This window comes from Trematomus bernacchii, unplaced genomic scaffold, assembly GCF_902827165.1.
Source record: "Trematomus bernacchii unplaced genomic scaffold, fTreBer1.1, whole genome shotgun sequence".
In the NCBI taxonomy this organism is placed as follows: domain Eukaryota; kingdom Metazoa; phylum Chordata; class Actinopteri; order Perciformes; family Nototheniidae; genus Trematomus; species Trematomus bernacchii.
Window position 1 is genome coordinate 288,725 of NW_022987998.1, and position 24,936 is coordinate 313,660.

The 24,936-nt window shown below is 39.8% G+C and overlaps 1 protein-coding gene across 1 annotated transcript in view; it reads left to right on the forward strand.

Moving 5' to 3' along the window:
* The window catches only part of si:ch211-186j3.6 (neural-cadherin), a 437,178-nt gene that overhangs the window by 157,906 nt on the left and 254,336 nt on the right, over positions 1 to 24,936 (forward strand). Inside the window, 1 exon segment of the mRNA XM_034117220.1 lies at positions 22,788 to 22,930. Within this exon segment, the coding sequence (XP_033973111.1) occupies positions 22,788 to 22,930 (143 nt within the window).

Below are 24,936 nucleotides of genomic sequence, written 5' to 3' on the forward strand. Positions count from 1 at the left end.
CTGCCCGAGACAGCCTTTGGACGAGCCCCCATATGTTACGGCCCGCCCTCTACTCAGTGGTAGTGGCTCGTGGGAAGACCCGCAACATAAATGAAAGCACACCAAAACTTCCAGCACTTAACGGCGACCATTTATTTGTGGGTTACAGCCGTAATTCACATGGGCCAACCGGCAAAAGAACGAGGTCTGGAGGACTGGTAAAAACAAACAAAAGCAGAAGGGGGCCTTGGGCCAGCCACACCACGGGCCGTAGGACCCAGACGTCCCTCCTCTACCCAGAAGTCTAACAGTCACTACGGGTGAAATTAAGCCGCGAAAAAACTATGCTCCCAGGTCCTCCAGAATACACAAGTTATCATAATAACACACAGCAGCTACAGGTCCGAAACAGCAGCGAGATTGTTCCCAAACAGTGTCTTCCGGCATCAGGATCGGGGGAGAGACCTCTTCTCCTCCAGCTTCTCCTTTTAAGTACCCAGCTGAATGGAATTAGGAACACCTGGGGGAGGCGGAGCCAGGGGCGGACCAGGTGTACCTGCGCAGCAGAGAGACAGAGAAGACAACAAAAAAGGGAGCACGTAACAGCAGGTTAGAGCCCCCATTGAATAAATGTGTAGGAAAATGATGTATACAATAGACAACATTGTAGAGTTAGCTATCCTATATCAGGCTATAACTAAAGTAGTATTGATAATATAGTAACATTACTGGCAGGACTGTTGATACTGATCCATAACAAAAACTAGTGCGCAAGTATCAGCCGTATCTCGCGTTACCTAATGCAACTCCACACTACGTCTTATGGTGCTGTACCGGAGGGGAGAGGAGCGAAGGGGGGGAGAGCGAGAGCAGCGAATGGGGGGAAAGAGATGATGTAATACGGTTTCCTGATAAACGTTTTGTTTGATAGGCCTCAGCTGTGGAGAGTATGTGCTGCAGGGAGGTGGATGCACCTCGCACAATGCACCCAGGAACGAAAGCTAGCTCCGGTCCTTTTCCTGTTAGGGAAACTGTGGACTCGTGTGTGTCCTGACACTGACATGCTGGAGTTTGTGCAACCTGCACAAACACAAGCTCACCATGATTATAAATGGTGAAATGCAATGTCAAATTACCGAAAGAATACCAGCTCACTAAATCACAACCGCTCAAACCAACTACCAACTACTACCGCGGATTGGGCAGACAAGGAGTCCGAGAAAGTTGCTCCCCCATGTGACGTAATATGACGTGTTGCACGTATGACGTTAAAAAAAATAAGTTTTTAATAGCAGAGCTCAAAACGGCTCCTTTCCCCTCTGAATTTCTGCCCTTATGTCTCGTAAAACATATAAAATCCTGCATTAACTTTTTTAATTGTAATTTTCAGGCAAGGTTAAGCATAAATCTAGTAAAAAAAAAAACCTGCAAGTTGCTCTTTAACCTGTTAAGCCCGAGAGACCCCGGTACCGGGGCACTGCCGCAACATCTTGCAGGAAACAGTGTCTAAGGGCATGTTCATTTAATAAACTATGAATGTTTTATATCCATGTAACGGGAAGAAACTCATCTAACTTTGAAATGATTTCTGATAATCCATAAGCATTAAAACTGCTTTTCCGTTTCCAGATGTCAAAGCCAGAGATAGGTTCACTCTGAGGCAAAACTGCATGCGCGAAGCCCCCACCTCTTTGTTTCACAATGAGTGTGTGTGGGGGACTCCCCCTTCGATTATATTGGCTCTAACGGTCAGAAAGAGGTGTCAACCATCAAAATCGAGCAAGGGGGGCCAGAGATATGGAAAATCCACCCAAATGACCCCAGAAGTGGTTTCTTTTTGCTAAATCTCTCTAAAAAGGTCAAATGTCACTTGTTTTGCATCAATCTTGATACAGGGTACTTATTATATGTTGTACTTTGGATTCCTAAAGCTTGTAGTCTACCTTACCATCATCCAAGGGTAGTTTTCACTATAAGTACAAAATAATATTTGGACGGACACTATAATTTACAGTTTTTTACTATGTAAAATCTGAATTTTCTTTAAAATAAAAAACATCTGTATTGATTCTGACTTTTCTACATCCAACTCACAGGTTTATCATTACTTTGAGAAAAAAGATTATTAATTTAACCCTTTTAGAAGGGAAGATATGGTCATTTGTTCTGGGAATGTCATTTTCGAGCCTGAGACCTGAAAAACAGGCTCAGGTCTTAACAGGTTAAAGGTAGACCTTTAACTCGAGTAAGTTTGAGAAACCGGCTCGAGATACACTTTTTGTTATATTCCATGGAATGCTCTTCACATCCCGTTAGCAATGAATATCTGAAGTGCTTTGACAACAAATCCATAAAAAAATGTCATCTGTGGAAGCCGTAGTACTGTAAAAAGTACGACCAATCATTTTAGCCGGCCCGGCTAAAAGAACTGAATGGCCTACCTGCCTGTCAGCTTTCCATCTGTGCACAAACTTATCTCGTGCCCTCATTGGTCATGTGCGCGTTCGTGTGTTTTGGAGGAGGGGCTCTATTAGGAAGTGGCAGATTTTCTCCGGTTGTGTATTTTCAAATTCTAGCGATCTCGAGCCGGTTTCTCAAACTTACCTACCCTACCTTTAAGTAGAGGAAATGTTTTGAGGTACCGTATGGGTTGCCCCTAAATGAAGATGCCATCCAGGGTGCCGTGCCAGTGGGGAAAATGGGATGACGTGTCCTATTGGATGGCTTTTAAGAGGAGAAAAATTGCCATCCAGGGTTCCATGGCAATGAAGAAAACATGATGCAACACCCTGTAGGATGCACTCTATGCATGCCTTAGGAGTGCCCTATACTGCCTTATGTTTCCTTGAAGACATGAGGTACCCTATTGGTTGCCCTTAAATGAAGAAAAACTGTAATTGCCATCTAGGGTGCCCTGCAAATTGGGCAAATGGGACAAAGTGCCCTATTGGATGGCCTTTCAGTGGAGAACACCTGATATAGTGCCCTATGGTGGTCTTCCAGTTCCCACAAATGTAATGATGTGCCCTATATGGGTTGATTTTATAGTTAAAATATATATATATATATATATATATATATCGACTACCAGTAGGGGAAATTGGGATGGAATGGCCTTGGCCAACCAGTAGAGAAATGTCAATAATTGCACTCTTTGGTGCTCTCTCAGTGGGGTAAACTACATGAAATGCTCACTTTGGCGGCCTTCTAGTTGAGAAAATGTTTTTTTTTCTTCACGAAACTGTGTCTCAGGGCTTCTTAACATTAAAAAACCTATTAATGTGTCATACCAACTTAACGGGAAGAAACTCAGCTAACTGACGATACGAACCATTTTTACCGAAACAAAACACAAGTCTCACAAGAAGCGTCTAAATGAGCCCTGAGTAAAAAATGTTTAACACACTTAGCACAGAACTCTAGGTATAAATACCCTTATTACATATCGGATCTGCATAAACAAGATATCGATTAGCAAGCTGAGATTCCACAGATTCCAGGGGTATTAGTATCATCACTGAGCGATCTGAACTCGCGACAGGGGAAGCAAACACAGACATCACAACACGGAGCAAAACGGGACATTGTCTTACCTTAGCTGTTGTTCTGATCAAAAGTTGTGTTCAATGGCATTAAAACGATAGAAACGCTGCTGAAGGTTAATCCAATGTGTCTGTGTCACTTTGAAATGATTACTGATAATCCATTATTCCATTTTTATGTCAATAGCGGAGATTTCATATTAGCTGCCACGATAGCTACTAGAGTGTATGACAGCTTCCGGTTCCTGGGCATTCTGGCTACGCAATCACTCATTTACCAATGGGTAATGTTTAGATGGATTTGAGGAACTTCCCCTCGATTCTATTGGCTCTATCGGTTAAAAAGTGATGTCAATCATCAAAATCGACCGAGGGGGGGCAAACATATGGAAAATGCACCAAAATGACCCCAGAAGTGGGTTTTCTTTTCTAAATCTCTCTAAAAAGGTCAAATTTAACTTGTTTTGCATCAATCTTGATACAGGGTACTTATTATATATTTGGATTCCTAAAGCTTTTAGTCTACTATCCCATCATTCAAGGGTGGTTTTCACTAGTAAGTAGTGTAATCTTTTTGTTTTGGACGGACACTATAATCTACATTTTCTTACTATGTTCAATCTGAATTTACTTTCAAATAAAAAAAATCGAACTCACAGGTTTATCATTGCTTTGAGAAAAAAGATTATTAATTTACCCCTTATAGAAGTGAAGTTATGGTCATTTGTTCTGGGAATGCCTGAGACCTGGAAAACAGGCTCGGGGCTTAACAGGTTAATGTCCAAATTGACCAATCAGAATTGAGGGTTCAACTAAGCCGTGTAATAATGGATGATAACGACCTACTGGTTAGGTTAGGGTTAGGTTTGGGTTATGGTTGGGGTTCAGGGTTGTGAGCGGTTTGCACTGGCCTATTGATCTGTGTGACACCTATTGTGTGTGTGTGTGTGTGCCCCATCTGCCCCCTCTGGGTGGTGGTGCCTAGCTTCTCTATCCAAAGTTTCTCCACCCTCTTCCTCTGTCCAACGGTCATTGGACTCCAGTCCTGAGATGGTGAGACTGGCAGAGGGATGGGATTGAAAGTGATTGACCAGGGTTGTGAGAAAGTGGAAACCAGGGGCATACTGTAAATATTGGGGGGTCTGTCAGGTGGGGGTCTAGGTCAGGTGGGGGTCTAGGTCAGGTGGGTTTGTATGGGGGAGGTAGGGGTAGAGGGTGTAGGGAGTACTCGGGGTATGTACTGTCCCGGATTGTGGACCTGGGATATAGGCTGAGAGGTGGTGAGCGAATGAGGGCAAGATAGGCCAAGGTGGTGTTTGTGATCTGGCGGAGGAAACGTTTTGAATAGCCTCTGGTGTGGAGGCTGTTGAATAATGTTTGTGTGGAGTGTTAGAAGTCGGAAAATGACGATGAAATGCGGTGGAATCTAATAATTTGAGACTTGATGATACCGGTGAATGTATGCTTGGAGTGGTATCTGGATTTATGGAGGAGTGAGTGAGTGTGTCTGTCTGTGGCGTTAAAGTGGACTTAAAGGCTTAACAGGTTATTTAATGAAAAAGTGATAGCTGTCATTTAGGGTGATCTGCCAGTGGGGAAAACTCCTGAGTGGCCCTCCGGCTGAGAAAATGTAAATAATTTCCATTTCCAGTGTCTTCCCAGTGAGGAAAATGGAATGAAATGCCCTGTTGGTTTTCCCTCAATAATTAAGAAATTATAATTACCATCTAGGGTGCTCTGTCAGTGTGGAAAACGGGATAAAATGACCTATTAATTGGCCCTCCAGTGGAGAAAATGTTATAAATTCCACTCTTGGGTGCCCTCTTTGTGGGAAAAACTTGAGGGAATGCCCTCTTTGGTGACCTTCTTAAGAAAATGTGAAAAGGTGCCCCATGGGTGGGTTGTCTTTAATAGAGAAATTAAAAAAAGTATAGGAGCCATCTATAGGGTGACCTGCCAGTGGAAAAAATGAAATGAAATGCTCCATTTAGTGGCCCTCCCGTGGAGAACATTTGAATAATTGCGCTCTCCAGTGCCCTCCCAGTTAGGAAAATGGGATACAATGCCCTAATGGGGGGCCGCCCGGGTAAGAAAGGGTAGGTTAGGCTAGCATTCAATCATGCACATTTGAACATAAATACTGTTGCTACATTTTTCAGGCTTTACAATCTAGCACTGGATTTCACAGAGAGGAGGACAATAGCAGACTCCTCATTGTCAGTTACCCATAATCCTTTGAATAGGTCAAATGAAAACTGTAACTTGTGGATCTTATCAGCTGCTGGTTCCTAATTAACTGGAGCTCTCCAAGTTGGTTGGAAATGCAGTCTTAACCTTACTTATGAACATCAAAACCCAACTAAAGGGTCCTAAATATGCAATATATGGCAAACAAGAAATAAGGACCTCTCAGTCAGCGCCATGTCACGATGCAAAACAGACTGAAGCTGAATTCTCCAGGGTAAAGAGTCAATATTCTCAATGTATACTAATCAAGGAATAAGATATAGAGCCGCAACATCCTTGAATCAAACCAGAGCTCTTCCAATACCAAAATAAACTCCTCTTGCCTACAGATACTGCATATAAATGGAAACTCTGTGGATTCATAAAAGTTTTCTACGGTGCACACAATTTGATTATGTCAGACAGGGTTTATTTCTTTACCATCAATTTGTTAAGTTTCCCCCCAATATTCAATATATTTAGTTTTTAAAAGGGTGAACAGAACAAGGTAAAAAATAATAATGGCAGTATCAACTCATACAATTGGTTCACGTGAAACACTCTGCTCACATATTATACAGATATTTATACCACCACTTTAATAGGAAGGCGTATATAAGATGTCAGATACCTCACTTATGATCTTGCTATAGCAAACCCAGCCACCACGCCTGCTTCATTTATTACTCCTGCTCACCGTCCGCCTCACATCCATCCCTGCATTCACCTCATTCCACAAGCAAATTGGAACATACCAATTTAACCATAGATCAATAGGGATTGCAACAGGAGGCATCCAGCTAATAACAAAAACAATCAGTTAGCAGCATTTGGATGGATCAGCTGATCGTCCTGCGCCCAGCTATTCAACACACAAAGACACACTCCATTACCCCCTCTCTTTCCTCCATTCTCCATTCGTGCCTTATCTGGATAAACTAAATTACCGGAATAATTAAATTCAGTAATTAATTTGCACAACTGACATCAGTCACAGGCCTAAGGGACGCATCTATTTTTCTCCCCGGCCCGACCGAATGAAAACAAACTGAAACAAAAAGTAAAACTAAAAGGTTAAAAAGTAATTAGTGTGTGGTGGTGTATGTCTGAGGCGGTTCCCCATCGATCGCAGCATTGATCCGGCCAAATTAGAGTTGTGGCGGGGCCCAAATGTGATTGTAAAAGGCATCTCGGTGCTGTCTGGGCTTTTTGCTTCCTTTCAGTGATGCGTCCTGATTTCTCTGCACTCCCTCCCTCTCAAACACTCACAAAGGCAGTCCTTCATGTAGAAGAGAAGCATCTGCAGGAAGGAGACACAGAGAGAGGTATTTGATGAAGTTGGGATGAAGCAAAAGTCAAGTAGGATTAACCGTAAAAGCCCTTGTCGCTGCCCGATCCGTACCGGGACACCAATGTGCAATTAGATAGATAGATAGATAGATAGATAGATAGTACTTTATTGATCCCAAATTGGGAAATTGTTGTTGTTACAGCAGCATAAAAGGCATGTTACAATAAAACAAAACTACAAAATATACAAGAATAGAAATAAAAATAAAATAAAATATAAAATATAAAATATACATGTCGAAATAGAAAATATACATGCAGATATTATATATATATATATATATATATTCAAAATGTATGGAATATGGAGTATAAATATTGAACAGATTATGTGTGAGTAAAATGTACAACGTAGTTTTATTCCTAGAGAAACTATGGAGCAGAGAGTTCTCTTCCAGCCAGAGGTGATTTGTTGTACAGAGTTATTGCAGTGGGCAGGAATGTTTTCCAGTATCTGTCCTTGTGACAGGGGAGCTGCAGCAGTCTGTTGGAGAAGGAGCTCCGTTGACTGTCCAGCTGCAGGTGAAGAGGATGGGTGGGGTTATCCATGATGGACAACAGCCTGTTCAGTGTCCTCCTCTCCACCACAGCTTCAAAGGGTTCCAGCTTGATGCCGATGACTGACCCAGCTTTCCTGATCAGTTTATTGATCCTGCTGGTGTCACCGGCTCTGATGCTGCCCCCCCAGCAGACCGCAGCAAAGAAGAGTGCACTAGCCACCACAGACTGATAGAAGATCTCCAGCGTCTTGCTGCACACGTTGAAGGATCACAGCTTCCTCAGAAAATAGAGTCGGCTCATCCCCTTCTTGTACACAGCGTCAGTGTTGATCCTCCAGTTCAACCCATTGTCTAAGTGCACTCCCAGGTACTTGTAGACCTCCACAACTGCCACATCCTCTCCTAGAATGCACAGGGGCAGCACCTTCATCACATGAGATGTGAGTGCTACAGGGCGATAGTCATTGAGCCCAGAAGGAGTCGTCTTTTTAGGGACCGGATCAACGCAGTGTGTTGGATTTAAATAAAATAATGTTATCTTTGGTTTGAATAGTTCTGGAATAGACGATTATTTGTATCTTGTTTCGGTAAAAAATTTCTAAAATATGGAGCTAATTTTGCAATTCTTTAACAACAACAAAAAAGCTGGTAAAGAGCTACAAAGTCTTTTTAATTATGATAAATAAAAAATATATATTGATATATACTTTTTATGATACATTTGAACCTAAAATACATCACATTTAAGTTTACCCCCATCATTTAGCAGTGTAAAAGGCACACTAAACATATTTTATTAATATGTATTTCTAAAGATATGTTCCACTCATCAAGATAAAGTTATTTCAACTAAGGCTTTCCCTTAAAAATATCTGTATTTAAGAACAACAACAACAACATTTTAGCTTAACACAACCACAGACTTGTTCCACATGTGTGAAACTGCCTGCATAATCACACACTTTGGGTGGACTCATGCACAGTAGCTGATGACAAAAAATATGTCACATTGATCATTGTTCATATGACATACCAGCATCAGTACCAGAGACCTCTAATGTTGGGTAAAATAATCGGACCGATATCCGCTGACTAGGACTGCAACCAACATTCACAAAACACTTTCACTGAGTTTAATTTGACTTTATTCGGTTGGTTTGATCATGGCATAATATCTCTCAGCAGGAACATGAAAAGAATACAATCCCAGTTGCAAACTCTCTAATTCCATTTTCAATTTATCTTGATTCTTTCTTTATCAAGTTTTTATTGTTCAAAATATCAGAACCAATAATTCAAAAGTGTTGATCACAATTTGCCAGACCGAAAGATGGTGTCCACAGATGTTTTCTCCTACTGTTAGAATTTTAAAAAAACAGTTTAACTTTACAAAGAAAATATTTCACATTTTGCCTGGTATTGAACTCCAATTAGCAGTCATTACACTTGTTTGATTTGCTGTTGTTTTAGTAATTAGTTATCAACTAATTGTTTAATCACTGCCTTGGTTGTTTGGAAGTTTTTTCAGCACATCACAAAGTTGATTGTCTTCCAGACTTATACGGGCCAACATCGGCTATTGTTGCCAAATCAGGCTGCTCATACAAGCCTAATTGTAAGCCATTTGAATGTCGAATGATCACTCTGTCTGCATCTGTAATGAAGAAAGTTCATTTAGGGAGTCAGGACAAAAGAGGCCACGTGAAAGAGCTATGCATAAAACTGCACAGACACAATCTGAAATGTTGCCATGAAATTGAAGGCAGAAACCCACATAGACGCCTTAGATCTGTCCGGCTTTCAGGTGAGATTAATACAGAAAAATATCTAATGATATTTCAAAAAGCTTCCTGAGAACACAATTTTAAGCCATTGAGCAATGTGACCTCGGTCCCCTGGAGAAACGACATAATAAAGGAACACAGCACAGCATCTCCCCTTGCCTGACTCGTACAAGTATTGATCAGGGGGGGGGGGGCGCTGAGTGTGAGCTGAAATGAGTCAAAGGCTGCAACAACAGTCTACAAGAAGAGCAAACGAGTGGCACATCGGAGGCAGAAGTAGTCCAACCGTTGTTGAAGAAGAAAGACGGCAGAACATGATCACAGTGTTCAGATCCTAATGAGGGGTCATTGTTTACAGTGAAAAATAAATAGCCCTCTTTGCAGGTCATAATGACTTACAGTTTATCTGAGTTGTTTTAAATTAAGTGTATTGTCTAAGACAACTGAACAATGTAACCTTAGAAAAGAAGAAACCAAGATATTTAGGATCAAACATGTGTCCTCTGCTCAGAGATTTTATTGATAAGAAAACCTTCCTTTCATGAAGCATATTCAGGCAGCAGCCATTACACCTGAGCACATACTACAGTTTAAAAAAGCAGAAATAAAATCTGAGCTGACAGGAAATGCTCAGTTTTAGTTTAATACACACAGTTAAGCTCACACACACTATTATGAACATATAGGATCACCTGCTGAATTAAAAACAGAACAAATGAACCAAAGAAAGAGAAAACCATAAAGCAGATTCAGGCCGTAGGCGTATAGGTTCACACTTACATTTCCCAAATTGGGATCAATAAAGTACTATCTTATCTTATCTTATCTTATCTTATTTTAAAGTATTAGCCTACAGAACAGTACAGCTGACAGAGAAGAGATAACATCTGATGCTTTACAACAAACACTATATGATCTTTTTAGGTTTTTACTAACATTGTAATACTGCGAGTAATCCCCATTTAAAAAAAAATGTAACTGTAATCTAATTACGTATTTTTCAACTAACTGGAAGGGAATAGAGTTACCTTTCTTTGTTTTCTGATAACATCATCTCGTTAAATGTAATGTTACTCCCAAAACCTGATTATATGTTAGGAATACACAGACAGTATCCCCGTTGCTTTTGATATCAGTAACCACAACATTATTTATGTAGAGCGACTTAATGCGGACTGTTTAAGGGTCATTCAAGAATTGGAGGACAATTTAGACACCAACATTTTTGAAAAATGTACCTTTTATTTTATTATTTTTTGTTATGTATTTAGGAAAAACAGATAATAATCCATCAAAAAAAGTGATTTGCCCAGCTAAGGCATCAAATGTATATTTCCCAATGAAGAATTAACCCTAACCCTGTTACTCTAATTATAGTAACAGGGTTGCAAATCAATGCTAATTTTAGCTTTTACCTCAGGAATGAATGCTAGCTGCACAATGTAATGCTATTGTCAAGAAATGGACACACTTAGATATTTAACTAAAGAAAGATACATTTGAAATTCATTTGTTTTAGTCTCATAATGTGAGTAACAGGGTTGTGTTTTGTATGAGTGTCACACTCCTTCAAGAGTGACAAGATTGGAAATATATTACAAATAAAAGAGAGGACTTAGTGTTGGTCTACCCATGGTAGTAGCACATGGCTTGCTGATGTCCTTTCCACTGTGTCATGTGACAAACAGTTTTTTCACTTCCTCTGCCAAGCTAAAAAGGTTTCGGTAACAGGGTTGCGCGCATGTTGAGGGACACACCTTCTGTGCAAAAGTACTGTTATTTAAAATGTGTTTATGATTTAACAAATTGATTTCACCATTACAAGACACATATATCAATAGAATAATACCAAAATAAGTAAATAAAAACCCTATTTTAAATGTTATATTTGGTTGGTCACCAAGAAGCTGGGACAAGAGAAAAGGGCCATTTTAGTGGGTGTTCGAGAGCTATTTGATATTTTAAATAATATTTTGAAACCACTTTTTCTACAACTTTATATGCATCTTGCCTCAAGACAAGTATATACCACAACAATGTTTTAGCTTTTTGGGCATGGATTATTAGATTTATTATATGAAATAAGATTATATATACATGAAATTCTGGAATGACCCTTAAGATGTCATGTTTTTCAGCCATGTCAGCACTGGGAGTAACCACTAATAACCGCCTTGGTATTTTGGTGTCGACAAAAGACAGACTTAAAAAGAAACAGCAATTAAGATTAAACGTTCTGCATGGCTAGATCGAAGTAAAGCTATATGTGACCCCCCGGTTATATATATATTACTAAGACACTGAGAAATAACACTGAGTAACATGTACATTTTATTTTAAGGATTAGCACTACATACACACACAATATAAATTATTTGAAACTAAAATAGTAACAATATAGATACACAATTATAGATATGCAATTTAGGACAACATGATTTAGAAAATTCTTCATGAAAACATTTAACACTAGAACCGCCAGAGGTCGCTGTATACCTAAAACCGCCAACGGGTCAAATTTACCCGCTATTGATTTTCAAGGTACAATGTTCTTTTATTTATCATACAGAACAGTGAGTTTTGATCGCACAGGGATGAAATGTATAGCAATATAATCTGTGGACTCTCAGCTTTTCATATGATATAGTTTGTGCAGATTGCATGAAGTATAAAATATCGCTACCAGCAGGGCCGGCCCGTAGCACTGGCGTTATAGATGTTCGCCTAGGGCGCCAGATCTGGGGAGGCGCTGCGCTGGCAGCTCTGGTTGGTGCTCATCCTAATTTTCGGCCTTGATGTAACAATATCCATAATTAAGTAAATGTAACACCCTTTTCACCCCGGTTACACTTTTCATTTGCCCTGTACGATGGGCGCTGTAAGTGATGAAAGTGGGGGATGTTGGCTTATCAGGCGCACGCAGCTCACAGCCAAAGTGCGAGTAATCGTGGGAGCGAGCGAGGGAGAGAGGGAGGGCGCACTGGTACCAGAAGGGGCGCCGCCAGGGATTTTGGGCCCCATGAAAAGATATCAAATTGGTTACTTAAACATTTTTTTCTTAATGTTCTAAAATGTTTGGGCCCCTGTCAGTCACGGGCCCTTAGAATCGTCCTAACTTTTCACCCCCTTACGGCGCCCCTGGGTACCAGCGCTGTTGTTATTATAATCTGGTGCTAGCTGCTCTAACGGATACAAGAAGTCCCCCCGTGTCTGCCCGTCTAGCAGGAAGTGAGATGCACTGTTTATTCCTTTGGGACAATGAGTCAGTAGCAGTAGCACTGTGTGGCTTTTGAGCTTTGAGATTGTATTTATTTGGAAGAATTTAGACATTGATTGACCGACTTTGCCTTACTCTTATGATACCTTGGTGAGTTGCATGTGAAAATACGGATGTTAAATATGTATTTTAATTAAATTATCGATGCTAAATTAGCCGCAGCTAACCGTTGCTAACGCGTTAGCCTAGCGTGTATCAGTGTTGCTTTAATGTGTGCGGAGCAGCGTCAGGTAAAAAAAGTGATTTAGCCTTCCAAAACCTGAGCCTCACGCGCCGCCTATGACCTCACCTCCTCTAGGGGGGTCCGGGGGCATGCTCCCCCGGGAAGATGTTTTTTTAAATGTTGAAGTTAAATGCATCAATCTGGAGCACTTTGAGCACAAAATGAATTTTATGGATACAGCTCTCAGCACTCAGATGAAAGGGAGCAGTATACTTTTCAATAATCCAAACATCTTTAGAATATGATCATAACCAATAACAAATCATTTAAACTTGTTTATTCTTATCTTATGTTACCTAGTTAGCATTCTTTCTTTTTATTTATGCATATTTTACTAATCACTCCCCTTTTACACTTTTTTACTGTCCTATAGTACACACTGGAATGATTTCTTACTTTATTTTTTATATTAAATAGATAAAGGTGTAAATAGCTCTCTCGCTCTCTCTCTGTCTCGCTCTCTCACAGAGGCTGTGAGTGCCGCTGCTGAATGTATATAGGGGAAACACTGTATAGCTTAGCTATTAAAATGAAATAAAACCATTAGTTTATATTAAATAGGGATAATTAAAACAGAAGTAATAACACAAAATTATATCAAAATAGTTATAAAATAAATAGGTACAAATAATTAGAACCAGGATACTTTCAAATTCAATAACAAGGTAACTGAATATATATGTTAATAAAATGTTTATCTGAAAGAAAGAGGGAACGGAGAATAAATATTATAGCTTTCTTTATCTTTTCCAAACAACGTCAGCTTTGTGTCTTTTCACTTTTGTTGCACAGTATCCATTTTCTCCTGAGCGACCTAGACTTCTGATGTGCTGGTCCACACACTGATATTTCTACACTTATATTAGAGAGGTTTGATTGAAACTGATTCGTATAAATAATTCTGTGCTCAGCATTAACTTTTGGTGCTCGTGTTACATATACCTTCAGTTCAGTGACGTGCGGTGAGGTTCATGGCTGGTGAGGCACTGACTCTTTCAGAGTCAGATTTACAAATATTATAGCCTATTTTGACCTTAATCGAAATATTCTGTTATTTTCAAAAGCTTTTTTAGTCTGATGCTATGATTAATTTTAAACAGACCGATCAACAAAAGGATACCCAAAATCTAAATATTGGATTGTTCTTTCTCAGTAAGATCCCATTTTCATTACAGTTGTGGTCTTACCTTGACTTGAAGATGAAGTCTATGCTATCCTTCTGGACAACAATCTCTATTACTGTTTTGTAAAAGTCTTCCTTATCTTCCTGTAGTTTCAAAAGTCGAGTTTGTTGTTTGCGGTAGAATAACAGTAGCAACAAGAACCTGTGGGCTCACGTGCGCCCCCTTCAGTGCGGCAGAGGTTATGGCTGCCTCACCTGGTGATTTTTTCATTGCCGTTGTACGATGAGACCAGCGAGCCTAAATATCATATATACGTGAAATAAGTTATTTAGAGACTATGGATGGCGAGGATAAATGTAATAAAGGGATCTACAAACATTACATTGGTGACCTACAGTGAGATGGGAACAGGCATGCGCTTAGGGCCCGCTTTCCAGCCAGTTTCTGTGGGGTGACGCATTCTGAATTGAGGCAGATCTCATCTGTGCCTCACCTACCCCACAGTAAATGGCTTGAGCGCGCTCACAAAATAAGTGGCCGCGCTAAATTAGTGCCCGCGCTCCAGCAAGTTACTGTGGGCTTACGAGAGGCAGTGCTCGTGCCTGCCTCACTTCTCATCGCTCCCGTAGCGGAGCTCGGCCAATTTGCTGATTTTGACTATAAAATGCGATTGGAATCATACAGAAATCACATTTACACAAGATCAGTGGAGACATTTTATTATTATTATTATTTAGTTTTTCTTTAATTGTTTTTCCGTTACATTGGAGTATGACAGGTGAGGCTCTGCCTCCCCTGCCTCCACTGACTGCACGTCGCTGCTTCAGTTGACCAGCGGTAAATGGCTCTGGGCTGACGTCGTGTTCCAATGGAGAGACCGGTACCGCCCAACTAGGTAGGAGCGCTACCCTCAGTGTGGCACAGCGTTCTAAATTAAGACTGAGCACTGCGCTTAGGGTTCAAATGATCTCATTTTTGCTGACTTTTTGACGCACAACCAATCAGATAATAGTTGAATGTAGCTGCGTAAGCTAGCAGAGGAGGTAAACGTAACTAGCCGTGTTCACTACAAGGTTCTGCGCCCTATCTCGCAGTGAGCAAAGAACAAATTGTGTATTCTGTAAAGGCCGCAGGAGGTTTAGGCGGGCTATATTTTTGTGTTTTAGTCGTCAGAATTTATATGTCATCAAGTGAGTTGCCTAACTAAGTTACACATGCTAAAATTATGCAAACTACGGTAAAGTGAGAGAAAATAAAGAGAAAATGCCAGTGAGTTAGGATAATTGTTAATGTGTTATGAAAATCAACACATTTCTAGATTTTCTACAATCATACTGAAAAAATGTGCCTCATTGTTTTAATATAGTGATACTTACCAGAAAGAAAGCTACATTCGGATCAAATCATAACTGTATTTTTGCTCAGTTAGACTAGAATATTGTTTCATTCCTGCAAGTGCATATAGTGTTAAAAAGTGTTAATTAAGAGGTACTGCATTTAAGCTTTGCAGTTATACAATATCCTTAAGACGATGTGTAGTTATTGCCAATGAACATCTTCATGTTCAACTCAAGACCCAGAGAGGATGGCGTGTTTTATTATGCAACGGTTTCTGCCGTTCTCATAAGGGCAGCTGAAACGTGTCCCAAAAATGTAGAGTGTGAACCTCATGTCAAGGATGTAGAGAGGCCAATCCTTCAAGAAAAGTATAGCTTTCAAGCGCAGCAGTGGTTCAGAGATGCATGTGTAAGGCCACAAGAGTTCAAAGCTGAAGTTCAAAGTGCTACTCTAAGATACAAAGACAAAACTGAAGGGGAATTTCAGAGAAGCTCAACTCAGTTTGGTGTGTGTGGGCTGGTAAGAAATGCATGTCAAGGCAAGTTAGCTTGGATGGGTTGTATGTATTAAAACATTGGTTTGGATCAAAGCGTCTTGTTTGCAAGCTTTACATTGCATTTTAAAAGGAGAGCATTTGTTAGTTTTGTATCATGCATTTATCATCGTATTTATTGCTAGATTGCATGAGTACTGAATCTGTAACCGTATGGTTGGAGGATTCTTCATGTAGTGTTATGATGCTGCATAAATACACAACTTTTGTTGAGCAAGGAGTGGTTATACTGCTGAAATTAGCCAATATAAGCAACAACTATTGCAATGTTTTACACGACACACTCATCATTGCGCCTCTACGTTTCGGGCTGGACCTGCTTCGCCTATCCTGTACTGCTGTGCTGAGGAGGATCTTCACCGGGGACATCGCGGAGAGACCGGAGCGCCTCTACGCCTCGAGCTGGGCCTGCTTCGCCTATCCTGCTGTGCTGAGGAGGTTTTGCACCGGGGATATCGTGGAGAGACTGGAGCGCCTCCACGTTTCGGGCCTGCTTGCGCGCCTATCCGGATGCTGTGCTGGTCTGGGAAAATGGCCCCTATCGTGATTCTGCTATGCCTGTTAGCTATTTTGGACAATGAGAAGTTCTCTCGTCATCCTGAGAAGTCGACTGGGTTCAGGTCTGTTCTACCGCCCACAGTGGACATCCCCTGTAAAGGTTCCGATGTGTTACACAAACAATTACTGGTTGCCTTGTCACAGACATTCAGTTTGACAAATGTTTGTCTTTCTCACTTGCCTGCTATGATGGTTCTTCAGGACTGCTTCTTGAGCTCTAATCTCACTTTCGAGGAGTTTGCTGGTGACTTTAAAGCAGATGACAATGTATGTGTGTCGGTTAAGAGGAAAAGGTGCTTGTTTTTTTTGCTATTATTACTATCAGGAAATGTACAACTAAAGCCTGGACCGCCCAGTAGCAGTAGTAGTCAGATAGCTACTCCTGCTGATTTTATTTCTAGATCTGGGTTGGGATTCATTCACTTAAATGTGCGCAGTCTGTTACCTAAGTTAGATTTTGTCCGCATTTGGGCGAGCTCGACTGATGCTGATATCATTGTCTTATCAGAAATGTGGCTAGATAAATCGATTTTGGCCTCTGACATCTACTTAAATGGTTATAGTGTATATCAAACCGACCGTCCTAAAAAAGGTGGTGGCGTTGCCATTTATGTGAAAAATAAGTTTTGTGTAACCAAGATGGTTTCCAAATCTATTAGTAAACAACTAGAATTTTTAGCCTTAAATATTGAAGTAGCAAAGGGTCAACAGCTCATGGTGGTGGGCTGCTACAGACCCCCCTCAGCTGTCAAGGACTCTTTATCTTCATTGGCAAAACTTTTATCTCAACTTGACTACAAGGAAATAGTGCTGCTTGGTGATTTTAATTGGGACTGGTTAACTTCTGTGTCAGAGGATTTTAAAAACCTTTGTATCTCTCTGAATGTTACTCAGATTATAGACAGTCCTACTCGCCCTAACATTAAGTCCCCAAATAAATCCTCCTTAATTGATCTCATTTTAACTAATGTTCCCCATAAATACTCATCTGTGGGAGTATTTGCAAATGATCTGAGTGATCACTGTGTTGTAGCCACAATTAGGGACACAAAAGTCCAAAGGTTAAACCTCGCATTATCAGTAAGAGAGACAAAAAACATTTTGTGGAGCAGGGTTTTGTTCATGATCTGTTTGATTTTGATTGGGGTAAAATCGATCTGTGTGCTGATGTAGAAACTGCATGGTCTTATTTTTATCTTGGTTTTATGGAAATTATAGATAGACATGCACCCCTGCGTAAATTTAGAGTGAAGGGACGAGACAACCCTTGGTTTTCTGCTGAACTGTCTAGTCTCCTTCATGAGAGAAACAAGGCCTGGGCAAAGGCTAGGAAATCAGGCTCAGAGGTAGAATGGCTACGCTTTAGGCAGCTAAGAAATAGCTTCACATCACAAATAAAAAGTGCTAAGTCTAAGTATTATCTGTCAGTTACCACAAAGAACCTGAATAATCCTGGAACATTTTGGAAAGCCATAAAATCGATATCCACCGGTGATATCCGTAATGAGCTACCTCCGTGCATTACCACAGCATCTGGCTCTATATCGGACAGGGCCACTATGTTAAATTGTTTTAATGAGCATTTTGTGTCCTGTGGCTCTCTGTTTGATTCTGTGACTAACTCTGCTTCTGTGAACACCACAGTGTGTGATTCTGAAAAACGTGTTTTGGAAAACCCTTTTAGTTTTACTCCTTTTACTGTTGATGTTGTTCGTGAAGCTTTAACCAAGTTAGATCCTAAGAAACCGGCCGGCCCGGACAACGTAGAACCTTTCTTTTTAAAGATAGCTGCAGATTTGATTGCTCCACCTCTCACTACTCTTTTTAACCTCTCCCTCAGCACAAACACAATTCCAAAATTGTGGAAGTCAGCGTATGTCCTGCCTCTACTAAAAGGTGGGAGGCCACTTTATTAAATAATTATAGTCCCATCTCTAAATTATCAGTTCTGGCTAAGGTTCTTGAACGCCTAGTGAGTGAGCAGGTAAAGGTGTTTTTATGTACAAATGACATCCTGTCTAAACATCAGTCAGGCTTCAGAAAGCAACATAGCACCATCACTGCCACAATGAAAGTGGTGAATGATGTGGCGAGTATTTTAGATAATAAGCAGAGCTGTGCAGCTCTATTTATTGATCTTTCCAAAGCGTTTGATACCGTCGATCATCGCATCTTAAAGCAGAGGCTACTCAGTATTGGCTTATCCAGCCATGCAGTGGGGTGGTTTGTGAACTACCTCTCTGAAAGGTCCCAATGTGTTCATTTTGATGGGCTGTCTTCTGAGTGGTTGAACATTGCTAATGGTGTTCCTCAAGGTTCTGTTTTAGGTCCACTTTTATTCTCCATCTACATCAATAGTTTAGGTGAAAATGTCGATGGAGCAACCTTACATTTTTATGCGGACGATACCGTTATGTACTGTGCACGTCCCTCCATTAAGGAGGCTGTTGTTGAATTGCAAGCTGCTTTTAACATTATTCAGACTCAGCTCTCTGAATTAAAGCTTCTTTTAAATGTTGATAAAACCAAGGTAATGCTCTTTTCAAAAGCTAAAAAGACACCAGAGCCTGTTTTAGATATTGTAACTATGCAAGGAATAAAACTTGAAGTGGTTGCCTGTTACAAATACCTTGGCATCTGGCTTGATGATTGTCTCACTTTTAAACGTCATGTCAATAACCTGCTTAAAAAACTGAGGGTTAGGCTAGGTTTCTTCTACAGGAACAAGTCCTGTTTCTCGCTCGAGGCCAGAAAAAGGCTAGTCTCTGTGACCTTTTTACCTGTGCTGGACTATGGTGATTTGATTTATATGAATGCACCTGCCAATTGCCTGGTCAAGTTAGATGCTGCGTATCACAGTGCACTGAGATTTGTGACAAACTGTAAAGCATTAACTCATCACTGTACCCTGTATGCAAGGGCTGGTCTGCCTTCACTAACTGTACGGAGGCTCAGTCACTGGTACATTTTTATATATAAAGCCATGTTAGGGAAACTTCCATCCTACATCTGCTCCCTGATCTCACGGCGAATTGTAAGTGGCTACTGCCTGAGATCGCATGCTGTGCCAACTGCTAGGACTGTCTTAGGGAAGATAGCCTTTAGATGCGCAGCTCCACTGTCCTGGAATAGTCTGCAATTGAAATGGAAACTGAGCAATCTGGTGCCACTAAATGTTTTTAAAGCTCGGTTGGATGCTACTGAATCAGAAGCTGTTGGTACCTGTTCATGTGGATAGTTATGTAAATTGTAATCCCTGTAATGATACTGTATGATGTCCTTTTGTTGCTCTGTTTATGTTTTTAATGTTTCATGTGGAACCTACTTGAGCAGGTCTCCCTTGAAAAAGAGATCAATGATCTCAATGGGATACAACCTGGATAAATAAAGGTTTGAAATGAAATGAAATTTAACATCATCACACATTTTTCACCAATTTTGTACACCTGAAAATACAGAAACACAAGCAGAACAATGCAAAGTAGCTGAATACTGTCAGTTTCACATTCTAAATATCATAGTTTCTATTGAGCCTGAACATTTATCAGATAAAGTGGTGCAGTTAAGAATCCTAAAACTCGGAGAAGACTTCACATTTTACCACTACAGGTTACCTCTTATTGATGTCAAGAGTTTTTTTGAACGTGTTTGTGGTTAGATACTTGAAATAAGGTCTGTGGTTAACACAATATTTCTTGACATGAAACACGTCAGTAAATACTCCATTCCAAAGATTCTGAAGCTTCTACAGTATGTGTCATAAAAACAGCTGTTGCAAACAATTGCCTACATAAACGACAAAAGTCATCACGCCGACACGAGCTTTAGCCTAGCATTTGTGATGCGCAGCCATGCGACTGCAATGAAGTTTGTTTATAGTCTAACATTAGCTTTTTATTTTTGTCGTTGCACAAAGCTTATTTTCTGCAATATACCGAACTCCAATAGGGAAATCCCATTGCTTGTTGTCAAGGGAGCCCTTTGCGATGTTAACTTCCTGCTCGGCCTACATTTATACATCATCACTGCACCACACTATAAAACAAAAAACGAAAGCGCTTTTTACAAAATAATATGTTTTCCATGTCTATCAACAGTCCAGGTTTCATTAATAGGCCCAATATTACTGTGAGTCCAACACATTGTGCCGGAAAACCTCATTTTAATGCGTAAATGCTTCATTACTGTCTCAGCTGCTGTCAAGGATGCACCCCCCCTCCAGGATGGTGATGCAGAACTTCTTGACGGTGTCTTGTTATTTTACTATAGGGATATTACAGGAAGAGACAGTTTCACAACCACCACCCTACTCTTCTCACTCTTTCACATGTTAGATTGCAGGTACAGTGCTCTATGATGGGGGGTGTGATTAAGGATGGGTGGTGTTAGAAGTCTGTGATGCTACTGGGAAACTTTCTTTACATCTATGCTGTATGTTCACATTCATGAGGTATGGTAGTTATTAGAAGGGTATCTAAATGTGACATTTCCTAAGGTTATTTAGAATTTTTCAAATATGTATTCTGCCCCTTTAGATTTCCTTGTTTGTGTTTTTGCTGCTGTTCAGGGACTGATTAATACCTGGGTCTCACTGAGAAGCCATCAGCTAGCTGGTGTAACAGGAAGTGCTAGGCGTTTTGAAAAGATACCTCTCACAGGATATTAAGCATCTCAGTACGTGGAGTTTGCACATTGCACAAATTGCACGTCTCGGGGTGTTTTCTACAGTGATGTGAGCCCTGCTTTTCTGAAAAATTGACATTTTCTACTTGCTAAAAAGACGCTGGGTGCCGCGCTCTTTCTCGAGACGGCCATATCTGAAGGAACACTCTGTTTGAATTTGAATTGCAAAAGGACACTGGCGCTATGTGTTATGACCCTAAGCCTATAGGAGCATAACCAGGATTGGAGCACGACTCATGGATGTTTCTACTGATTTCCTGAAAGCTGGTTTGAAATGTGTTCAGTATATTGTGCTCCTGTGATCACAACTAAGAAGCACTCCAAATGGAAGGTCACAGAAAGGCCATCTTGCGGCTGCAGGTGTTACCTTTCATGTAATTCCCTTCTGATCCAGTCTTTGCTCTGCAGATTGAAAAGAACATCTTCCAGTGTTTCATTCCCACGATGTCACACTGAATAATTGGCACAAAATCTCAGCCTAAAGATGTGACGTCTGATCGTTTACGCCAGTGGTTCTCAACTTTTAATTTGCACAGGGCCCCCTTATCCATTGTGCAGGTCCCTATCACCCCTTTCATCAGTTTTAATTGTCTTCCCTGAATAAATAATGATGATTATTTTGTATGATGTAATTAATAATGCAGTTCTCATTGAAAAGAATGCCAATAATCATATGATTAAACTGGACAATTGGAATATCATGATCATTAGTTTCCTCGGTGCATCTGTATTTCTGAAGTGATGTACCGCTTAGAAATGTGACATTCAAACTTGAATTAGTCCTTTTTATTGATCTGAAAGCCACTTTGAAGACGCATCACCCAGGATTCAGTCTAACACTCCATTTCCTGCATTATTTTTGTATGCATCAGTTTAAGGTGGAAATGTCTTTAATTAGGAGAAAAAACACGATTAAGGTTACAGGGGACACTTAGAAAAGATAATATAATATATTGCATTATGGCTCTCGTGCATTATGCATTGCATTCAAATATTTACTATCCTGTAAATCGACGCTTGTCATTGAATGTCATCCCTGAAGTCAACACACATGTAGACATCATTTTCACCTCCCTCCTCTTTTTGTCTTTTATTTGTGCAAATAACCTCTTTTAACATTCATGTGGCACCTATCCTCTTCAATGATAGCCAAATTAATTAATTTAAAGACATTTGTTAACCCCAGGACTTTGAAATCTCACGTGTTTCAGAAGGATTTCTTCTCATGTTCAAAAACGTTTTGCACTTTTAAAGCACCTCACACATATCTGAGAAGTACTAATACTATGAGAATAAAGTTGTATTACAAAAATAAAGTAGTACCAATGACTATATAGTCATATCATTTCAATATCTATTGTTTTCTTTGGGTTCTTTCTCTGTAGATATGCTCTGTCAAAACACCATTTCATTAACAACGGATACAAAGCATTTCTCTTTTTTATCCACATTTCTTCATGTTTATTTCAACTTCTTTTTTCTTAAAGTATAAAGCTAAACCTGTTCATGTTCGTTTGCCGACCTTGAATTTGAAATACCAAGGTCCCGATTGGAAACTATGACAACACTTGAATGTCTTTCATTCAGTGAAAGGCCTTAGGAGTGCAGGTGAGGTGCTGATGTGTCTTTCAATGTTTTTTTAAAAATCAGATACCGGACCTTCGTCTCAGAGGATGCCGGTCCCAACACGCTTGTTGCCACGGTGCTGGCGAAGGACCCTGACGGGGACGGGATCACGTATAAGATCAACACAGGAAACGAGGAGGGCAACTTTATCATCGACAGCCAGAAAGGTAAGACAAGTTGGATTACGCATTAGTCTGTGCTTTTTTCTTGTTTTGTGGTATCTCTAAGTTTGAATGGATTTAATAGATATCATTATGGGTTGGTTTAAGTTATAAAGCTAGGTCAAACAATCAAGTAAAACAAAAGAAAAGCAAAATAATAGGAATGGATAAATAAATAAATACATTAATTAACTAATAAAACTGACTCCAAACAGCACAACAGGCAAAGGCCCCAATGGATATATTTTTTCTCTTTGATTTCTCCTTATTTTTGTTGTATTTTTTATATAACTATCAGTCACCTGTTTCTTCTTATAACTTCTCTTGGCCTATTGTATGTTTTTGAATGAGCTAAAAATGGGTTTACCAATATTTAGGATTATTTATCTAAACGCTTAACACCCCAAAACACCTACATCACACATTTACCTTAACTGTACATGTTATGCTCAGGCCCGTATTTTGTTCGTGATGAACTATATCAAAAAACCCTCTACAAATCAGACTCGATATCAAATCGTTATTTCAAAAGCATGACTCCTTTAAAAAGAAACAGAAGGACAATTGGAGAAAAGCATCATTGAACAACTTAAATGGCATTACAATCATTTATTTCAGTTCTACCTGCATTGGTAGACACTATGAAATCCATCTATTTTTTATAATTCCCTTTCCTCTTGTATTATAAACCACTCTCAATAGGATGTTGTAGGAGTATGGAACTTTTTATTCTTTTGGCAAAAGACAGTATGGAAGTGAATGAGTCATTTTTACTTTCTATAATGTACAGTAGAGAAAAATAGTAAGTGACAGAATTGCTGAAGTAAAGGGTTTTTAAATGATATTCAGTTTCTGCCAGGGATCAGAACAGTCCCCCATACATGGCCAAACGTGTACAAATAAAATCAGTAAACAAGGCACAGACAACACAAAAATGCATCCAGTTCCAATCCATACCATCTCCAACGTTTGGCAGCATGTCAGTTGCTTCTGTTTTTAAGCCAAGAATGGTTTTTATCTCTTAGCTTCTCTGTGTTCTATATCCAGATTAAATACAATCCATCCAAATAGTCCCCTTTTAACTGTACATTTCCATGGAAATCAGGTTGGGCTGGACCCAAATGCAGTACAACAAAGCACCCAACAAAAAACACAATTTATTAAAGGTTCAATACAAGCAAGGCAAAATAGAGCAATACTTTCCGATGCATGAAAAACAAGGATCTGACAAAGACTAACAGAAAACCAGGAATTTAAATACTAACAGAACTAAGCACAAACATACCAAAATAATCAGGGTTGGGCAGACATATACTGGAAAACACAAGACAGGAAGTTAAAACAGACATGACAGTTCAAAATGAAAATGGACACACAAAAACAGATGATTACTGGTTCTGATTAATACTGCAATCAATTGTTTGACCATTTTACACAACTCAAATCAGCAGTTTTTTTTTTTTTTTATAAACTGTATAGTGAAAAAAATAAAAATGTTGGCTTTAATTAAATGTATTATGTCAACAGATTTCACACAAGGTTAGTTGAAAGCAATAATATTAAGTTTAAATAAAAAATATGAGGTCAACTTGATATTATTGCTTTCAACTAACCTAAAACAGTTGTGTGAAATTTTTGACATAATACATTTTATTAAAATTTCAGTTTGTTTTTCGCATTTCCACTACAGTGCGGAGCGCGGTTTAAGCGTTTTTGGTTGCGTATCCACTAGGCGTAGTACCGGCTAGCGGGTACTATTTCACAGTTTTTCTGGCCCCATAAAATCGAGGTTCTTAGCGGGCCAACAACCAGGCTGAGTCGGGCTGAGTATGCTAAACTAGAGAGAGAGAATCGCTGGCAAGGGGGCTACAACTACAACAAAATGAACATATTTGACCGTGATTTAATTGTAATACACGTTTCAAAATGATGCCGAAGTAACAACATACTGATACCGGTTAGTAAAAACCATGAATGAATGCTTTGACAAGTCTGCAGACAGACGGCAGGCG